At 46.0% G+C, this 20,000-nt stretch overlaps 2 protein-coding genes across 2 annotated transcripts; one reads left to right on the top strand and one right to left on the bottom strand.

Moving 5' to 3' along the window:
• Positions 1 to 2,968: 2,968 nt before the first annotated feature.
• Positions 2,969 to 8,692, bottom strand: LOC149010170 (NADH-plastoquinone oxidoreductase subunit). The gene is given in 4 exon segments (XM_089160568.1): positions 2,969 to 3,045; positions 3,048 to 3,135; positions 3,138 to 4,049; positions 4,051 to 8,692. Coding segments are annotated over 4 exon segments (1,266 nt in total). The 5' UTR covers positions 4,255 to 8,692; the 3' UTR covers positions 2,969 to 2,983.
• A 2,973-nt stretch (positions 8,693 to 11,665) lies between these two features.
• Positions 11,666 to 19,430, top strand: LOC149010169 (Mitovirus RNA-dependent RNA polymerase). The gene is made up of 4 exons (XM_089162409.1): positions 11,666 to 15,781; positions 16,289 to 16,474; positions 16,632 to 16,830; positions 16,973 to 19,430. The coding sequence occupies exons 1-4, from the start codon at positions 15,603 to 15,605 to the stop codon at positions 17,432 to 17,434; spliced, it is 1,026 nt and encodes a 341-aa protein (XP_089018535.1). The 5' UTR covers positions 11,666 to 15,602; the 3' UTR covers positions 17,435 to 19,430.
• Positions 19,431 to 20,000: the final 570 nt, after the last annotated feature.

The following is a 20,000-nucleotide window of genomic DNA, read 5'->3' as shown; positions in this document are numbered from 1 at the left end:
GAAAATATCAAATTTCTTTTCCATTATGTCGAAAATTCTTGATGAAAAGTGGAGGTTCCCGCTTGTGCGTTTGACCGGAAGGATTAGTCACTAACAGAGGCGAGCCAGTTCATCAGTTCGAGGGCCAGCCCAACAAGCAACCCTTTTTATTTAAAAACGGGGAAAGGGCTTTTTTTATAGAAAGAGAGTAAAGGGAAGGAGTTGGACCAAGGACGAGATACGATAGACGACCCGCAGAAGGGCTAGGGCTATTGACCCATTGACTCACTTATGGCGCAACAAATGGCAAATGGAAAGGTCGAACTCTCTTTCAGAGCCTTCCTCTTGGGGAGCAGACCTAAGTGTATTTAGAAAGAGACCGGTTCTTTCCTCTCTTTGAATGTTGCATTGAGTGGTCCTATTGCTGACGGAAAAGGCAAGTTTTCTAGTTCCAGTGCGTTCTGTACCTCGGCACCTTTGAAGGCTGGCTGACTCACAAGTATCAACAGCAGTTACGGGATCACTAGTAGATTATGGCAGTTCATGTTCTGGGACATTTTTGGGGGTCAAGTTACATAAATGAGAGAGGCTATCCGGCGATCCAGGGCGGAGGTCAAGCGCAAGGGAAGTTCTTTCACCCTTTCCGGTTCGATGTTTGTGGCGAGGCAAGGCTTTGCCGATTTCTTTTCTAACCAATCACCATTGTTGACGCAGAGAGAAAGCAAACTGAAGAAGGAAAGACATCAATCAATCATAGTGGGAAGCGCTGCAAGCTGCTTACTAAGAGGGCGTGTTGGGGCACGCTCGACAGCCAGCCACTGTCACCTTATCAACTGCCCTAACTCTAGTCCTTTGAATGGTACCCGCCCATCAGCCATGAAGTTACCGGACCAAGCGCGGAAAGACTTTCATCTGCGCTGTCAATTTCTTTTTTTTTCTTCCTTTCTACGAATGGATATTGTGCTGGGAGATCCGGTTAGGGGATTGTGACCACCGGAGATTGGACAGAAAGAGATTGAGCGGACCTATTCACCGACCTGGAAGCAGACCTACTCGCAGACCCTGGAGTTGACAGGGCATCGGCCTATATTATCAAGCGTCCTAGGGCTCTCCCTGGCAAAAGAAAGAACCAGCATAGGCACACAGCAGGAACTATTCAAAATGTAGAGTTGCAGGAGCTGTGGAACTATAAAAAAGCCGGATGGCTCGCATTTCTTGGATCGCTACGTCGCTTATAGAAAGAATGATCACTGGGCGAGCAAGCTGAAAAACTAGTAAACAGTTAAGCGCTAGCAGCATGCTGAAAAATGGATGCGCGCTAGCGCGCGCATCTCCCATTTACTAATAAGCGAAAGCCCCAAACCAGAATTGACTAATAATTACCAAGTGCTTGCTGGCTGCGCTAACGCGCCTTTACTAATATAAAAGATAAGCGCTTATTTCTACTTATTTCTCTTTCTCAAAGTCAAGCAAGAAACCTTTCGAAATTTGACTTACGCCCAGCAATAAATCCGTTGCGCGGTTAGTAAGCTTGTTTGTTTTATATCATATCAATAAAGGCGAAAGATTGACTGGAGCAAGGGCGGTCTACGATCACCGGGTGAGCGATTTTATATCAAATCAATAAAGGCTTTCCTTTGTTTGATTGCTCGTTAGCGCTTTAGTTTGATTGCAGGAGCGAAAAAGGGCAAGGCATCACAATGACACCTGCGCCCTCAACAGCCCACTTAATGACTCTCATCTTGTCTTTCAGTTCGTCCAGCCGTCTTCTAGCTTCGACCAAAACCTTCTCGGGGTCCGCCTGAGGCGGCCTGGCCTCTTTTGCTAATTGGTCTGCTTCTTTATTGAGCTTTCGCGGGAGGACCCTTAAGATAGCGCCCTTCTGTTTCGATTCCTTTTTGGGAGATCTTCGGATGTCTTTTTTATTAGATTGAGGAGCCTTCTTTCTGCCCTGCCGTCTATCCTGTGTCATCCAATGGAGTTCCTTATTCATGCGGACTCTTTCAATCAAAACCAATGGGAAGAGTCACAAGGGAATAAGAGAAAGAGGAGGGAAAGAGCCAGAGTAAGACCTTCATTGCCTTTCCCTACGGCTGACAAGTGGTATCAGAGCCAAAGGTTAGGCCAAGCCATGGCTAGTGGGAAGAACCCGTAGGCTAGTGCCGTCGAAGAGGCTCGACGGGAGCGGACTCGTGATCGTGTGGATCGCCTTGTTACACAACTGAAGGGACAGATTTCGAGCGGCTTCTCTGGAGAAAGATGTTTGGTCAGGCGGACCATGATGGAAGGCCAAGGACAGGGGGTCGTGGAAGTGTTTCGAGCCCAAATGGGTGGCCTGACGGACGAGGTCACCATACTAAAGAAGGCCGTAAGCAGTGGCTCGACGGAGATGGTTCGAATCAAGCGAAACCAAAGGCATTCGTTGGCACCCGAGATGCTAAGGCGTTAGAGAACAATGGGATATGGAGCGGCTTGTCGGACAACGTCCGAGGAGGCGTCGGTGAATACGGCTGCCATCTATCTTGATGGTTCAGCCAAGTTCTGGTGGCGGACCAAAAGACGTAAAGAACGCGGAGCGTGAAGTGCAATTAGATCAATTTGGGGGACGAGTTTCAGGCAGAATTGAGGGTTCCTGCCCGGTTGTGGTCCGCCATGTTGATGAGCCTGAAGCAAACAGGCCCCATACGCGAGTATGTGAAGGCCATCTTTCGTAGTTCTCCCTGGACATTTTGGATATGACGGAAGAGGACCGGCTCTTCGATTTCATGAAGGGGCTCCAACCAGCGCCAAAATGTCCCTTTACTTACTAGATAGGGGGGGGGCGGCACAGGCAGCTAGCCTGCGTCATTGAAAGTACTTAGCCAGGGGGAGTCGAGACCAGGCCAAGGGCAAGGGCCGTCAGTCTCGAAAAGGCAAGGACTCCAAGAAGAAGCCAAGCCTAAGGCCAAGAACAGCGAGCTCAAGATCAGGAGCCAAAGCGGACCGATAAGAAAGAAGGAAGGCTTCATCTGCTCCAAGGCAGAGCGACTGCCCTAAAATCAAAATGGAAAGAGCTCGTTTCTTCCGGATTAACGGATCGTCCAACTGGAAATGATAACAGAATGCATAGGTCATTAGAAGGAGTTCCAATAAGCGGATAATTATGGTATACCACCTTACTTATTTCCTCTATGAGGGAGAAAGACAATTGAAGAAGCCAAAAAAGGTGAGCGCCTAGCGCGATACGGCTTTTTGGCCTGGGCAAAACTTTTTTGTTTGTTAGCCAAGGAAAATGACTCGTGGTAAAGACAAGATAGACTTTGACCATTTAGGAATCTTTTTTTTTTCGAAAAGGGGGAAAGAAAGTGGCTCCCTCCGCTCGCTCCTTCACCTCGTAAACTCGGTAAGCTCACCTGCCTTGAATCTGTTAGGGACCACCCTCGCTTTTGTTCAATTATAAATTTTGTTCCACTTTGATGGAGATTTGTAGCATCATTCAAGTAAATACAGATTGAGATCGTAGAAACATGAGCTTGTGATATAGCTACACCTAATTCCGGACCGGTTAATGCAAGAACTATAAATAAAGGACCAGGATCTCCTATGAAATATAAAATATCATTCATACATAGCATAGTCCAAGCGGACCCACTTAAAATCTTTACTGAACTATGACCGGCCATCATATTAGCAAATAAACGTATTCCTGAGCTTAATGCGCGAAAACAATGAGGGATTAGCTCAAGGAGTACTAAAAAAGGTGCTAACGGCAGTGGGACTCCTGCGGGTAATGAGAAGCTTAAAAAATGAAGCCCATTTCTTTGAAATCCCACAATAGTAATGCCAATAAAAATCGGAAATGAGAGACCCAAAGTAATGAGAAAATGACTTGTAACTGTGAAGCTATAAGGTATCATACCCTGGGGATTACGAAATAACGAAAAAGTAAAAGTGACCGAGATGCGAGGGGAAAACTTTTGTTTAACATTTCCGGAAAGACCACCTATTTGTTCGTTTACCGGGTTCGGCACGAAATCATGAATAAGCTCTACCAAGGATTGCCAAGCATTTGGTACTGAGTTTCCCCCTCCCCTTTTTAGTAACAAAATGAACCAGAAGTAGGACCAAACTGAGAGTTAGCAGCATAGACAAAGATGGATTTGTGAATGAGAAATACAAGTTTCCTATATTCATAGGAATCAATGGGAGAATGGCAAATTGCTCAAGTGGGCTGTTGGGCGTAATCGTAAGAAACACTTTGAATTTCATCCCTGTAGTTCCGCAGTTCCGCTTCATGCTCTAAAAATGAAGAAAGACTTGTCTAACATCGCCGGTTGGGTTGGTCCGACCAAGAAAGGCATGGGAGCAAAGAATCCACTCCCTCAGCGAAGAAGTGCCGTCCTGAGCAAATTCAATTATTACAGCCGTTGGCCGCGGCCCTTTAGAGTAAGTCGCCAAGCAACGGCTAGCGCGCCCTTTAGAGTAAGTAAAGCGCGGTAGCGCATCCAGCAATCAAACTACTTCGCCAAATTCTTAGGGGTTGGCAGAGTCAAGGCAACATGAAATATTCCGTCTCTGTTAGCGCTCAGGACGGCACTTCTTCGCGGAAGGACTTGCTTGGTTCTCGCTTGGGCCGAGTTAAGTAAAGACTGGCTACCTATAAAGATCCATCACTGCACACTTTCTATATATCTGTCTCCATTATCGGCTGCATGCTCTAGTTATGAATCGGGTATAGAACCAATGGGGATGCTTGGTTACAATTCCGAATCCGTGCTTTTATTAAAGCTTTCGTTTTTGTTGTTTTTGATGTCGAAACGGTCTTTATCCATGGGCAATGAGTTTCGATGTATTGGGCGTATCCGCGCTTTTATTAAAGCTTTCATTTTCGTGCTTGCTTATCCGGTTCAGTTTATGCATGGCGAAAAGGGGCATTGGAATGGTCTTAGCTCCTGAATATTCAGACGAAAAAAAAATAAGGGTGCTGCTTCACATTGAGACAGTGTTGAATTCAATGGAATTTCCCTTACTGGCTGGATCCTCTTATTCCTCTCGACTTGCCGGGTAGGTAGCTACCTCAACAAGCAGTTTTGTTAGTTATGTTGGGTCGCCTCTCTTTCTCACCTTGTTGTTCACGTGACGCTTTCCCCCGATCGGTGGTCGGGGGGCAGTGGGGCTCTGGGGAACTACCACCACAGCTACCCCCCCTCCCCAATCGATGTTTGGGTGCTTTCATCTTTAGGGTTCCCTCCGGTGTGAACTAGAGCTGGAAGACTGCCCTCGAAGAAAGAGTAATTTGGCGGGGTCTTTGAGCTTAAATAATCAAGTGTTCCGCATGTGGCTCTTTCTTCTCGCTGATCGCTCTCGGATTTGCTAAGATCAGGGCTGCAGTCAGGGGTTCAGGAAAAGAGAAAAAGCTGCGTACCTAACCTAGTCTTAGTCATTTGATCGCAGCATGTCGGCCGTCTCCATGGGTAGCTCACGACAGAGGGCAACAGGCATCTATCTCTCGTCTAGGTTCTCGTTCAATCTGTTATCGTCCTACCCGAGGACGAACTCGCTGTTGAAGTTCCGGCAACTTGTTCCCTTCGCCGCTACACTAGGAGAGAAAGCTCTGTGAGCTCCCGAATGTGAATGCCTCTCTTCTCTCTCCGATACGGGATAGCTCAAAGCCCGATGGTTGGTTAAACAGGAACGAAAAGGAATAGAAAAATCTCGGGAGAGGGTGGTCTACGATCACAACCGAGAAAGCAGGAGACTATTAAGGAGCTCTTCTTCCCCGTGGTTGTCGTCCTTCACGAAAACATCTCTCAAGGGCGGGTCCGTCCGCAACAGATCTATCATATCAGGATTTCAAGGTTTTCATAAGCAACTCCGCCGCTGCTGGAGAAGAGGAAGGCATTTCGGGATTTCGAGCGTACTACATATCTCTGAAGACGGGAGGTTTCATCCTAAAGAAGGTTCTATCATATCCCGTCCCAATTTAGCGAGGGATTGAGGCTTCAAAGGCTGGACTAGCTGCTGCTACGCCACTCGAATGAATCGGTCGCCTACGACTTCACCAGTGTATATTATTCTACGGGAAATCTGAGAATATGCTATTCGTTGGTCGTGCAAGACGGGTGGTACCGGTGACCCTGAACAATTGTGCAAGGCAGGAATCGGCTTCGTAGCCTTCCTGAAAGTCATCACTCTGCTGGTGATCGGACTCGCAGTTCTGATGTGCATCGTTCTGACTTTGGGCTACCTTGTTGTGGTTTGGAAAGCCTTTTTTATTAGGCAACAAGAGTGAAATTCCGGATCAACAAGCTCGACGAGAGCCACCTCGTCAGTCCTTTTGCTGCCCCGTTTGGTTATTCCAAATTGTTAGTTTAGTGCCCTTGCTATCGGCAATGCACCTCCTCATTTCTATACTCCTTGGAGAAGGACATGGGACATAATGAGATTGGAACACGAAAAATACATTTTTTTTTGCCTCGTGTCATAGCCAAGATTGAATCGCTATGAAAGAGCAAGGTCCGTGACGAAAATGATGAGGAGAATCGGGAGGATCCAATCGATTCGATAGAGGTGGAGCAAGCCCTACCGGTGCCGGCACTATCTGTTCCATTACCTACGCCCCTTTACTTGTTGTCCGGCTGGTCGAGCTAGCTGTCACCCTTTACGTCAATAGGGGGGTTAGGATCAAGGGATGGTCGAGAGACGGAATACATAGCTCCCTCTACAGTATTGCCTGATCGCAAAATTTTCTGCAAGTCGTCCTTCCGATTAAGGCCCATCTTAGAGAAAAATGGATGATCACAACAGCAGTGCAAGTGGGGTTGATGGACCCTAGGCACGTTATGATCAGATTTTCCTCCAAGGAAGATTTTATAAAGGCTTGGACGAAGGAGACCTGGGTCATTAATAGGCTTTTCCTTTCTTTCGTTGGACGCGGTTTAATCCAGCAGTTTAATCCAGCAACTGAATCTGCATTGGCACCGGTGTGGATCTCTCTCCCTCATCTTCCTTTGAATTTCTTTAATGAATCATGCCTCAGATCTATTGCAGGAGCTATCGGAAAAGTTTTGAAGATTGACGGGCCGACTAAAATACTCTCGAGACCTAGCGCAGCTAGGGGTTGCGTTGAGAATGATCTAGAGAAGCCGAGACCAGAGAAGATCTGGATTGGAATGGGCAAGTGTGGTAAGTTAGGGAGATGGCAGCAGATAATATACGAAAAAGTTCCTGGTTTCTGTAGTTTCTGTCGCAAGCAAGGCCATGATCTCCATTTACTAATAAGTGGCTGTCGTCAACAAAAAGGTCGAAAAGATCTCTACTAAGCAATGGGTGCAAAAGACATTCACATCCAAGATCAATTCTACAAATAAGAGAAAGAAAGGGTGAGGAAGGAAAAAGGGGCTCGTTTTGCAAGAAGATAAAAACAAAGATATGGGTGCAACGTCGTCGGAGAATGCTCTTGGATTGGAGAAGTTAATAAAGACTGCTGTTACTGAAGCGGGGAAGGAGTTGGACAGATCAGAGGGAAATCAAACTACTGCAACTTCAATAGACACAGGGAAAGATGGAGCCAAAATAAATGATTCCTTGAGGAATGATCCTAATGAGTTTATAGTGGTGAACGACTCTCTGCAGGAGAAGACTGAGTTTGGTAAGCATCTAGATGGGGATGCAGTTACACCAGTGAGTTTCATCTCTGAGGAGGAGGGCCAACGTCGGACAGTAGAGAGAACTCGACGTGAAGCTATTCTCAAAGATAATCCAGTGGATGCAGCTATGGAGGGTGATCATTTTGAGATGCTGAAGAGGGGCTTAAAAAGTGAAAAAAGTTCCCCTTTATGCAGCCCTAATAAAGCCGAGATTCTTGAAGATTGGGTTAACAATCTAACTCTCGATCAGGCTATTGAGAAGCTAAAAAAACTCTCTCGAGAGAAGTTAACAACTTGGTTACGAATGTTTACGGAGTAGAGATGTCAGGAGATGAAGATGAAGGTCTGTTTGAAGACAATGCCAAGAAATCCGGAAAGAGGCTGCTGCTTCAGAAGTTGGGGAAAAGGATGCTTACTAGGTCCAAAGTTAGGACCACAGATGAGGCAGAGCAAAGCTATCCAATTAATGGATAGCGTTCTGGTATGGAACATCAGGCGGGCGACTAAGCCCCCCCTATTGGGGGCCGTAGATTAAAGGAGTGGATTCGCCAGAATAGATGCTGTATAGTAGCCATCTCAGAGCCTATGATCAATGCATCAGAATGTGAAAGAATTTATATCAGATTGAGGCAATCTTCTAAACCCATCACTAATGAGAATTTCATATATAAAATATGGCTTTTCTGGGATGAATGCATCGAAGTGCTTGACTCGGTTGTAGCAGATCAGATTCTCTCTCTTAAGGTACGATATAAACCTCTGAATGGATTTTTCTGTGCATCATTCATATATGCTAAATGCAACAGAGTAGAAAGGAGGTTGCTTTGGGAGGAAAGGCATGCTATTGCTCAGTCACTTTCTATTCCCTGGATGATTGCTGGTGATTTAAATATCATCAAAAATCCGAATGAGAAGATTGGGGGTGCGGGTCCGGACTAAAATGCTATCTATGAGTTTCGTAGTTGTGTTGAAAATCTGGGGCTAGTGGATGGTGGCTTCGCTGGTAGAAAATGAACTTGGTGTAATAACCAAGAAGGTGCAAGGTCTATCTGGGCCAGATTGGACAGGGTTCTTCAACACAAGGAGTGGGTGAACTCACTGAACAACCTGAAAGTGCAGCATTTGGCAAGGCTCTCTTCCGACCATGCCCCTCTTCTCATCCATTTTTAAGCTTCTCAGTTTAGGGTAGTTTAAAATTGTTGAAAATGTGGCTGTCTCACGATCCATTTTTATATATGGTTAAACAATCCTGGGATGGTCCAGCTTATGGGAGTGAACTAAGCAAATTCGCCTTCAAGTTAAGAAGACTTAAAGAAGACTCAAAAGTAAGGAATCGTAATGTATTTGGTAATGTCTTCCAAAATGTCAGAAATGCAGAAGACGACGTCTTGGCTAGAGAGCACGACTTAGAAGTGAATAACTGTGATGAAAATCTCAGGAAGCTCAGAGATGCTAAAGTTATGTATCAGCAAACTCTACTTCAGGAAGAGACCTTTTGGAGGCAGAAGTCCAGGGTGAAATGGTTGGCTGAAGGTGAAAAGAACACTAAGTTCTTTCACTTGACTGTCATGCAGAGAAAAAGAAGAAGCCACATCAGGAGAAAAGTAGGAGGAAAATTCTTGGGTGGAAGATCGGGAGAGAATCAAAGCCGGAGCCGTGGAGTTATTTCAACCTCTCTTCGGATTCCCATGTTAAAGATGAGTGATCTACGACCAGCAAGTTGATTCTCCCATTTCATTACTGAATCGGACAAGGCGACTCTGACCTGACAGCCCTTCCAACACTGGATGAAATAAAGGAAGCTGTTTGGAATATGGAAGCAGATGGAGCTCCGGGTCCAGACTGGTTTTCTGGTCATTAGAACATTGGCTGCTGGGAGATTCAAAAAGAAGACCTTCACAAGGCGATTGTGGAATTCTTCAGGGCTCTAAACGAGCGCCTAGAGCTATTAATGCCACCATCATTACTTTAATCCCTAAAATAGAGGATCCTGCTTCTTTTTCCCATTTTAGGCCTATTAGCTTATTCCAGGCACCTGGGGAAGGTTCATTGCCTTCCCGGGTGGGCGGTTTAGCCAACCGCCGCGCATCCTGAGCACCCTTTGGGTATCTGACGTAACTTTACTTAGTTATAGTCGGATAGTTCTCAAAGTTCTTGTTCGATGTGCCCTTACTTACTCGGCCAGGGCGCGCCCTTTAGTTTAGAGTAAGTAAAGGCAGAGATGTATTACTTGGGAGACGCCAATCCTTTCTCGGCGACTTGATCACAAGTCGGGTCGTCCAGTAAGAGGAATAGAAATCCTGGTTTGGCAAACTGGGATGCCCCCCCCTCGAGGAAGGAAACTTTCTTGAATAGGGCGAGGCTTACGTTCTGCCCACCGCGACAAGAATGAAAGCGGCAAGAATTCAACTAAATGAAAATTTTTCTTATCGTGCTTTATTTTCCATTTTGGAACGGTGCTCAGTGCGTAGGTGGCAAAGTGTTCCAAACCTCGGCGTATAGTTTGACTTTTCATAAAAGTTCAACTATGCCTCTTCAGCCGCTTGACCAAGGAAGGTTGTATTGCCTCTTACTTGTTCGCCCGATGGCTTTGTCAGACTAGGAAGAAAATGGGATGGTTGGGAACCGCATTTTACATAAAGTCTAGTGCGGTTGTCTCCAACGATTTTACGGTAATTCATCAAAACAGATTCATTTACCGGTCTCCATTCCCCGTCTCACTTAACCGCTCGGGAATCCCTAGATGCATTCCCTCATTTCATAGAAAGAAGAGTTTGAGGAGAGATGGTGAGGCGGATCAGTTGGTTCGCTTCTACAATTTAATTTATTTTTCTTATCTATATCCAAACTGATCCTTGTTAGAAAGAAAGGTGGTTTTGGGTATGATTCCATTGGTTGGAAGCCATCCTCTGTCCCTGTGGATTTATTTAATTCACTAGGGGCGATTGCATTGGATCTCGTGAGGAGCGCCTTCCGGCGCACATGCTCTTAAGATTCCAATGAATCTTGGACTTCGGTGGGTACCTCAATGGTCATCATCTCCTGTTAAGGATTCCGCAGTGGGTGTGAGTGGCTTTGTTAAATCGCCATTCCACCGCATGATCTGGGAGATATTTGCTGTCTCCCTTTGGGATAAGGCTTCTATTCTTGGGGAAGAGAAAATCTGTCCTTCGAGTCCTAGCCGATTATGGCCATTCACGATGGATTTCAGAGATTGGGCCTCTCGGTACATTGTACCGCTCTTCTGTTACTTCTATTTTCCGTCAGTTGACTACCCGGGTTGACTCTCCTGATTTTGGATCGTTTCCTTGGAGTATATATCAACATGTTGCTTCAGTGGATTCTATCTATTGTCGGGCCGCAGCCGCTTTAAGTGGTCTCCAACCATTTGCTTATGGCACATGAATGGACATTCTTAAGCGATGCGGTGGAGGATTTAGTGATGATGAGCTTCAACCAATGTACCCTGTAGGGAGATTCGGTTTGTTGGAGGAAGGAGCAGGTAAGGTTCGTGTATTTGCGATACCTAATGCCCTTATTAGGGCTCTGCTTCGACCTGCCCATGATTGGTGTATGGAAGTGTTGTCTCGCATCCCTATGGACGGGACTTTTGATCAGTTGAAGCCGCTTTCGCGTCTTCGGAAGACATGTTGTTTATTTAGTTATGATTTGTCTTCTGCAACTGATCGCTTCCCTCTCAATGTGCAAGCTGTCATAATTTCAGCGATCTGGAATTATTTAGTTGCTTTTGCATGGGTTCTTTCTGGCCTTGGCACGAATGTCTTTTCGGCCCCGGCGAGTAAAGATCGTCGTGTTGGTCCAAAGTTTGTGTGTTTCAATGCTGGGCAACCCCTTGGCTATCTTTCTTCTTGGCCAGATAAAAAAATAAATTAAATTGTGCCATCATGTAATTGTGTGGTACAGTGCCGAACAGGTATACCCCGGTCGGACTTTTCGCAATTACGCTCTTCTAGGCGATGATATCGTCATAGGAGACGATAAGGTTGCGAAGGTTTATAGGGATATTATGGACCAGTTGGGCCTGCCGGCGCCTAGCTAAGACGCTAACTTCTTATATCGGGGCTTTGGCAGCCTAATGGCCGCCCTAATTCTGGAGCGGGACAACTCCCCTGTATCTGTTAAAATGATACGGTCAACCCGATTTAGCGTGGCTTGGATGCCTGTGTTACGATCCGTAAACTGCACTTCGTTAAGAGTTTCATTACGCTTACGGGGTGCGGGGTACCGGCCTTATTCAACTGCGCCGAAGGAGACAAGCTACCTGGGTATAACCGGCATTGGTTCCGTCATGTTCTTGTGGCCTTCTCACCTGGTGGAATCATACCACTGCCTTTCTCCATCTGGCTTGGTTTTCCGGATGGATTAGTAGTTACATGCTACCACCTTGGTATGGTGAGGCACTTTCTTTTGGAATCTTGCCGTTCTCCACACATATATGTCTGGATGCGGGAGGATTTGGAGCGTAAGCTCACATAAGATGGGGAGTCTTTTCTGGAAAAGGTGATGCTCAGATATTGGGTTGAGTCCTTAGTACGCTATGTCCGATGGTATGAAGAAGCCTGTTGCGACTTCTCTTTGACTTGGGAGCAACTGGCAATGCACCTCCTGCGGTCTGTCTTAGACCGGATCGGAAAGACCAATAAAGTCAATTTCAGAAAGATGGCGGCCTTTGCTATGATTTGATTCGTCGGCGTCCTTGTCCGCGTCCGTTACCGGATCGGGTCATGAGGTATACAGTTGAAGTAGTGCAATCACGTTTATGGTTGAGGGCGAACTCGTGGTTAGAGTTCGTCTAATTGCTTAGGGTGCCACCGTGTACAGATGAGATACAGATACTTTGTGCATTGGCATTGGCAGCCATATCAGACTTTAAGCGCACCTGAGCTTATGTAATTTTCTTACCAAGATTCTAAATGAATTGCTTCTAGGCAACGCTTGCTGCTCCCTAAGATCATCTCAGAAGAGCAAGGAGCTTTCATAAAAGGCCGGAATATTTCAAAAAACATTTCTTTGGCCTATGAGTTAATGCTGGATCTGGATAGAAAGGTGCTGGGCTACAATGTTATCATAAAATTAGACATGTTGAAGGCCTATGACAGATTGGAATGGGACTATATACCGTATGTTTTGGAAAGGAAAGGATTTTCTGATCTGGTTACAGATATTATCAGGAGATGTATCACTAGCTCTTGGTTTTCAGTTATGGTGAACGGGGAAATGTGTGGATTGTCGGACAACGTCTAGAGGTCTCAGACAAGGTTATTTTCTAACCAAGTTTGTTTATTATTGCAGAAGAGGTTCTTAGTCTAGGTCTAAACTTATGCTTGAAGGCAAAATGAAAGCCTTCTAAAGAAGCCCTCGTGCTTGTCAACCAATCAGCCACCTACTTTACGCAGATGAAACTATTCTCTTCACCAATGGAAGTCAAAAGTCTATCTCTGCACTCAAACCATTCTTGGAAAGGTATGAAAAAGCGTCTGGGCAAAAAGTCAGCAATGAAAAGAGCTCTTTCATCCTTTCGGATAAGGCATCTCCTGCTAGGGCGTCTATCATTCAGCACAGCGCAGGCTTCCAGCGGGAAAAGCTCCCTTTGTTTTACTTAGGAGCTCCAATCTTCAAAGGACGTGCTCGTTATGAATATTTTATGGATCTTATTGAAAAGATTCAGAGGAAGGCCAAAGTGTTCTCTGAAGGGGGTAAAATAGTGCTTATTAAACATGTTTTAAGCAGCATGCCGTTACACCTACTTTCAGCAAAATTATTTCCCTAATCTTTCTCACTAAGAAGGTGATTGAGAAAATCGAGGTTTTGATGGCGGACTTTCTATGGGGTGAGAAATAGAATTTTAAAAAACATCACTGGATTAGTTGGTCATCAGTTTGTTTTCCTAAGGAGGAAGGTGGCTTAGGAATTAGAAGTCTGATGGACGTCGATAAATCATTCAAAATGCGAATGTGTTGGACTGTGATAAAAGGGGTGGTGGGCCAACTTCATCAGAAGTAAATACTTGCATGACGTGCATGAGTGGATGGCATATGCTTCTCAAATCAGCTCCAAGTTATGGAAAGATCTTTCATTGATCATGCGAGAAAGTCTTCAAGCAAACTCCGGCAACAAGCGCTGATCGTAGACCACCCTTACCTTTCTATAAACAAGCAACTCCAAGTGAATAACCGAACCACGTCTACAAAATGTATGCGTCATTCCCATGCAGCTGCTTCAAAGCCAACGTGAGGCTCCTTGCTCAAATACAAACTCAAAATCTTGATCGGTCATTGAAGCCGATCAGTTTAATGAAATTTTTATCATAAGGTGAATGCTCGCGAAACTGCTGCAAGCTTGTTAGAACAGTACGAAGATAGGTAACGTCATGCGCGTCCTTTGTCAACGCATCCACTATTGCGAATCTTCTCAGTAAGCAACACCGTATACCCAGCTAAAAAAGAAAATAAATCTTCGGCCCAGCAAACTCGTATAATACAGGCATCTCTGGCTCCGCTCCTTGAGTGGGTGGTTTGCACCACCGCACACCTGAGCGACAAGACGTCTTCTTAGTCTTTTCGACTTTTGTTGTTCTTGTGTGTCTAGAGGCGACCGTGTTGGCAGCGATGTATAATACGGTTAACCTCGAGACTGGCTGGTTGGGTTTGGGTTCGCCCAAACCTGAGTGGTCAGTTTATCCAAGGTTAGCATCTTGGACGCCCCCAACTACTAAACAATTGGCCCCTAAAAAGGTCGCAATAGGGTGAGTTGAACGTACATTGGTGTAAAGAACTGATTCAAAAATGAATCATGAATTCTTTATTTCGCAAACCATTAACCATTATTTAATGTTTTGGGTTTTGGAAAGGCTCCAGTTGCGTTCATGGCGGAGGTAGCTTGTCTCGCTCGCCGCATAATTGGGCTTTTCACAAAAGTCAAATTATGCCTCTTCAGTAGTCTAACTAAGGAGCGGTCTATTGCGGTATACCTCTTTGTACGATGGTTCATTCGGTTCCGCTTTTTTTTGGGGGGGTGGTTGAATGTTTCACTTTATTTAAGTCCGCCGTATGTCTTATGACATACTACGGTGGGCGTTTTGATCGCCATTCTCCCCTTCCGTTTCCCCTGTCTTTGACATGTTCCGGACTTCCGCGATGCATTCCCGCCTTTCATCGTAAGATGATTTCACGCAGGGATGAAAAGGCCGACCGTCTCGTAAAGTTTTTTCTTTCGAAATTGAGTTTATTCCGTTTTATATTAGTTTATAAGAAGACTAATTACGGGTACGAGACGTGGGGAGCCCCCTCCTCCATCGGTCGTGCCAGAAAAGAGATTATTTGATCTGCGCGACCAATGCGTCAGTCTTGCCGAGAGGTATTGCCCACGTTTGTTTGATACTCCTATGAATGTCGGCTTGCGTTGGTTACCCGTGTGGTCATCCTCACCGGTGAAGGATGGGGCTCCCTGTGTAAAGGAAATTCAAAATCCCCATTCCACCGTATGATATGGGAGATATTCTCCATATCATTATGGGATAAAGCAAGGGTTCTGGTCTTTCAGAGCCTCACAGACCCTGACGTCCCTCCCGTTTGTAGCCATTTCGGCAGGAGAACAAGGAATGGGCCGCGCGATATTTCACCCCTTTGTTTAGTTACTTCTTCTATCCACGTATTGTTTTCCCGGAAAGCCAACTGAGTCTTTTGATTCCTTTCTCGGTTTACCAATTATTATGTGTACCTATAGCTGTCGATCTGGAATCGAATTATTGTAAGGCTGCTGCGGCTATGACGTCATTGTTGACATTTAGTTAGTTGTATTGTATGTAAACTCTGCGTGATAGTAACTACTGGTTAGATGATGATGACGCTATGGTGAAATATCCAGTCGGAAGACTTGGATTGTTGGAGGAAGGTGCTGGAAAAGTGCGAGTTTTCGCCATTCCAAATTCCTTAAAGCAAGCAGGCTTTACTGCGTCCTGCACATGATTGGTGCATGAAGGTTCTTCGTACCATACCAATGGACGGTACCTTTAATCAAACCGCACCTTTGGCCAGGTTAAAGAAGATCAAAAGCTTGTTTAGCTTTGATTTATCGGCTGCAACGGATAGATTTCCGTTGTCATTTCAGGGCGTGATAGTACAAGGGTTGTTTAACCTAGAAAGTTTGCTTGGGTAATGTCTGGGCTTGGAACAAATGTGTTCTCCGCCCCTGCATCACCGCTCGTGGGGGTCTGCCGAAGTTTGTCCGGTTTTCCACTGGTGATCTGCGACCACCCTCTCCAACTTTTTTCTATAGGGCTGTAGTTCCGCCAAACAGCTTTCCTTTGCTTCCTCAACCTATCCAGCTAGCCGTCACTGGTAGTCTTTCCAAAGAGATATGTGTTGCGATCTACTTATTCACTAGGTGGGTTGTGAGATTTAGACGAAGGGGGGGTGGAACAATACTGCCTTATACCTTTCCACATGTGGGCATGCCCTCATTTATAACTATGGTGGGACCTTTGAGAAGGAAACCCGCTAATTTGTCTCAATCTCACTTTCTCGAGATGGTATACCTCGCTGCATCCCGGAGTTCCATCGTAGGATGATCAGGATGCGAGACTGCAAGGCTGACCGCCTTGTCCAACTCGACCTGTCGTTCTTCTCCATTTCTAAGTTGATATTGTTGGTCCGGGCCAGGTATCCTTTGAAAGGGATAGCTCGACGGGTAGAAGTCGACGAACTGCTCGAAGGGCTCGGTGAGCTCTACAAGGAGTACGCAGTCCCTTTGTTTGAGAGATATATTCCATCTTACCTAAAGAAACCTATGGAGATAGGTTTCCGCTGGAGGCCAACTTGGTCCTCAGTCCCTAAAAAAAGGTTCAGGTAGATGGGGGAAGAACGCTTTCCAAGCCTCATAAAGCACTGAGTTAGCTGCTCCGTATGACTGGTTTAGGGTCATGACGGCGGAAGTTAGCTCTCCTAATCTGTCTGATTGGTCAACCAATTTTGGATTGATTGACTGCGCGGGTGTGTTCTTTAGACGCAGGGATATTTATCCTATCCCTAGTGGTCTAGATGAACCCATTCAGAGCAGTTGGGAATGTTGGTGGAAGTTATGGACATTGTGTTCACAAGTGGATCAAGATCATATTAAAGATGTGATACCCAATGACAACTCCACGTTAGTATTGATCCCAGGCCGTTTGGCTGAGAAAATGGAGGGAGCTGGAAAGCTTCGCGTGTTTGGAATCCGCTTAAACAGTCTTTATTGAGACCAGCCCATGATTGGGCCATGGATACACTTCGGTGGATCCCCATGGATGGGACCTACGATCAGTGTAAGCCATTGGCTCGATACTGCATTTGGGTCTTAATCATTAGTTTTGTTTTGATCTCAAAGCCGCAACCGATACCTTTCCAGCTATGCTTCTTGGAAAGATGTTAATCGGTGTATTCGGCGGAGCTCTTGCAGCTGCTTGGGTGGGCTCTGGGCTTGTAGCCAATATGTTTAGAGCGTTGGCCCATCGCCGAGAAGGTCACTGTATGGTGGCGTTCGGCACGGGACAACCACTTGCTTTCTACGGTTCCTGGCCATTATTCACTCTAGCACACCACAACACCGTGTGGTTGAGTGCTGAGTTAGTGGATCCGGGATCCCGGTTTACTGCCTATGCTATCTTGGGTGACGATATTGTCATCGGAGATGCAGAGGTGGCAGCTATGTACCAGAAGGTGGTGGCCATGGCCAAGGTTCATATTAAAAAAGTTCGGACAACACTTAAAGCTGACAATAAAAAGCATCCATCTGCGCTTTCGGATATGTGCTATGCACAGCGTCACTAGTGCGAGTCGAGTCCATATACAACAGGACCATATAGACAAGTCGAGTAAAGAAAGCAGTATCGAATAGAGCGGGCTCATGTACACGAGCGAGGGTGGTCGTAGATCAGGTGAGGGATGAACCACAATCCAGAGGGAAAGGGAAGAGCGGCCGATCCGCCAGCGGGTGATACGCGAGCGAGACTATCAGTGAACCAAGTCAATCCCTTTCCGCTTTGCACTCCGGTTCTTGATTCCTTTTGAGTCCTTTCCAACCACGTGCGATAGCACTCCTTACCCAGCAATCAAACTACTGCGCTACCGCGCTTTACTTACTCTAAAGGGCGCGGCCAACGGCTGTAATAATTGAATTTGCTCAGGGCTTGGTGGAATAGATTCGTTACAAGAAAAGCGGCCCTTCTTCTCCTTATCCTGGCTAAGGATCCTTCTCCTGGCAAAGTTCATTTCTTGATTCAATTTGTCTTATTGTCGCCCTTATCTGTTAACCGAGGACTTCATTTTGTGAATCAATCGGCCACAGAAATGAGTTTCAAATGTCTTTGTGCGTACTTTGTTCATAGGCGATCTAGTTGGTGCTTAGTCTGTCGACTCTATCTCAACAAAGGAAGAATCGTTCGTCAGTGACGGAATGAAACTCGTGTGAATCGTACGTGGATTGGGGCTATCACACCGAAAAGGCGATAGCAGGCACCTCCGGCGCCCTGATTTTCACACAAACTACTATTTTCTTTTTTATTTGGAAGCGCATCTTTTTTCGTATATCAGACGGGCGCTCAGCTCTTCAATCAATCAAAATCAAATCGAAAGGAGATTTTCGTAGAATAAGAAAGAAGGCTCTCATGAAAATTCAATAGAATAGAAAGAAAAGCGGAGTGAGAGCTCTCGCCCGAAAAGCAAGTATCAATTTTAGGAGATTTTTGACTTTGTTTATGGCTCTTATGGTCCGGGTTTCGATCGACGGTATCTTAAGAAAGAATCGTTCGTTCAAGGCAAAGTCCACTTCGCTTCTTTTTTCGTAAATAGACTAAGTCCGAGATCTTCCTGAGAAGCTGCGGAAAGGAAGCCCAGCAACCAAGCAACTATGAGCTAGCTGATCATAGACCACTCTCTCCCGTAGGGCTATATATTCCGTCTCTTTTCTTCGCTGGCCTCTTCGCTTCCTCATATATAACAACATCTATTATGTATCTCTTTCTCATCGAATTTTTATTTCTATATTCCTGATTTATGTGGTCGAAGCACCACTACACCAGGTGGCAAATTGTCTCGTTCGCAGCCTTCATTCCTGCCTGCTCGCTTCCACACACGCCCTTCATTCTGAACGGTTGCCCTTCCTTCCTTATCAGAGAGGGGCCCCGCTCCCGCTTAGATAGAACAGGAGCCCTGCCAGAACTAGAACAGGTACAAGGGCGCCCATTTTATCGCTTATACAGACCTTGACTGCCGCAAATCCAGTCTTATACGCCCTATAGATATAGATGAGTAAAAGGGAGCACCCCGCTTTTTTTTTGTCGTCCATAGGAAGAGAGGGGTCAGCGAGCAGGTCTTCCCCATCTTTGCCAAAGGCAAACTGCCCCCATGTTATTCAGCGTGGGGAGCCTGCATGACAAGAGCAGGCAGCAGGCATGGTGCATGGGACCAACCACTTCTTTTTCTCGCCACACCAGCCACTTCATTCAATCATATGTTCTATTCCGGGACAAGGAAATAAAAAACCTTATTCTTTCGGCGTTCAATTGGGGACTTTCTGACTTTCTTTCAACAAAGGCCGGCTTATTACGCCGCTTACTTACTTAACGTATACGCTTCGCTACGCTTACTCACTTTCTTTCAAGACAAAGAGGATAGCGCGCTTCTTACACTACCACTTCTAAGAGACCACTCTTCTACTTTGAAAGCGCAACAGCTAACCCTGGTACCAAGTGGTTGGTTGGCTAAGAATAAGAAGCAAAAAGCAACCTTGCTTTAGATTTGCTTTAGCTGCCGCTTTCTTTCATAACAGAGCCGGGAATAACGGCTGGCATAGAAGTCTCTCGCACGCAAGGAGATGCTGCTGCTGGATGTCACGGTTCTGGGGCGCCATGATCCTTCTCTCTGGAACAATCGAGGGCACTGACTGACTGCATCAATCATCGCTCAGTGAGCTATTTATTGCCGCCAATAGCGCTTCGCTTGCATGCAAGGCGGCACGCCAGCGCCAGGTAGAGCTATCGCGCTAGGCGAAGGAGATGCATTTCTGGTACTGGTGGTACTGGACAAGCTCTCAGGGAATAATCTCTTTCTTATTTCTGCCTTTCTTTCCCATGACGACTAGGAACAGGCAAATCAAAAATTTCACTTCGAATTCCGGACCTCAACATCCTGCTGCTCATGGTGTTTCACGATCAGTATTGGAAATGAACGGAGAAGTGGTGGAACGTGCGGAACCACATATTGGATCACTCCAGTGCGGCACGAAGCCGCTGACGCCGAGTCGGCTCCTATGCCGCTAGCTATGCCCTGCTTGGTCCCCCGGCACGGTTGAGGTTCCGTAGCGCGTCATGAGCACCGGGCAAAAAAGGCGGGGCGG

This window comes from Hakea prostrata, chromosome 7, assembly GCF_041222555.1.
Source record: "Hakea prostrata isolate BN-2017 chromosome 7, UWA_Hpros_2, whole genome shotgun sequence".
NCBI lineage: Eukaryota > Viridiplantae > Streptophyta > Magnoliopsida > Proteales > Proteaceae > Hakea > Hakea prostrata.
The sequence above is the reverse complement of the archived record's forward strand: the minus strand, read 5'-3'. Positions and strand labels throughout refer to the sequence as shown.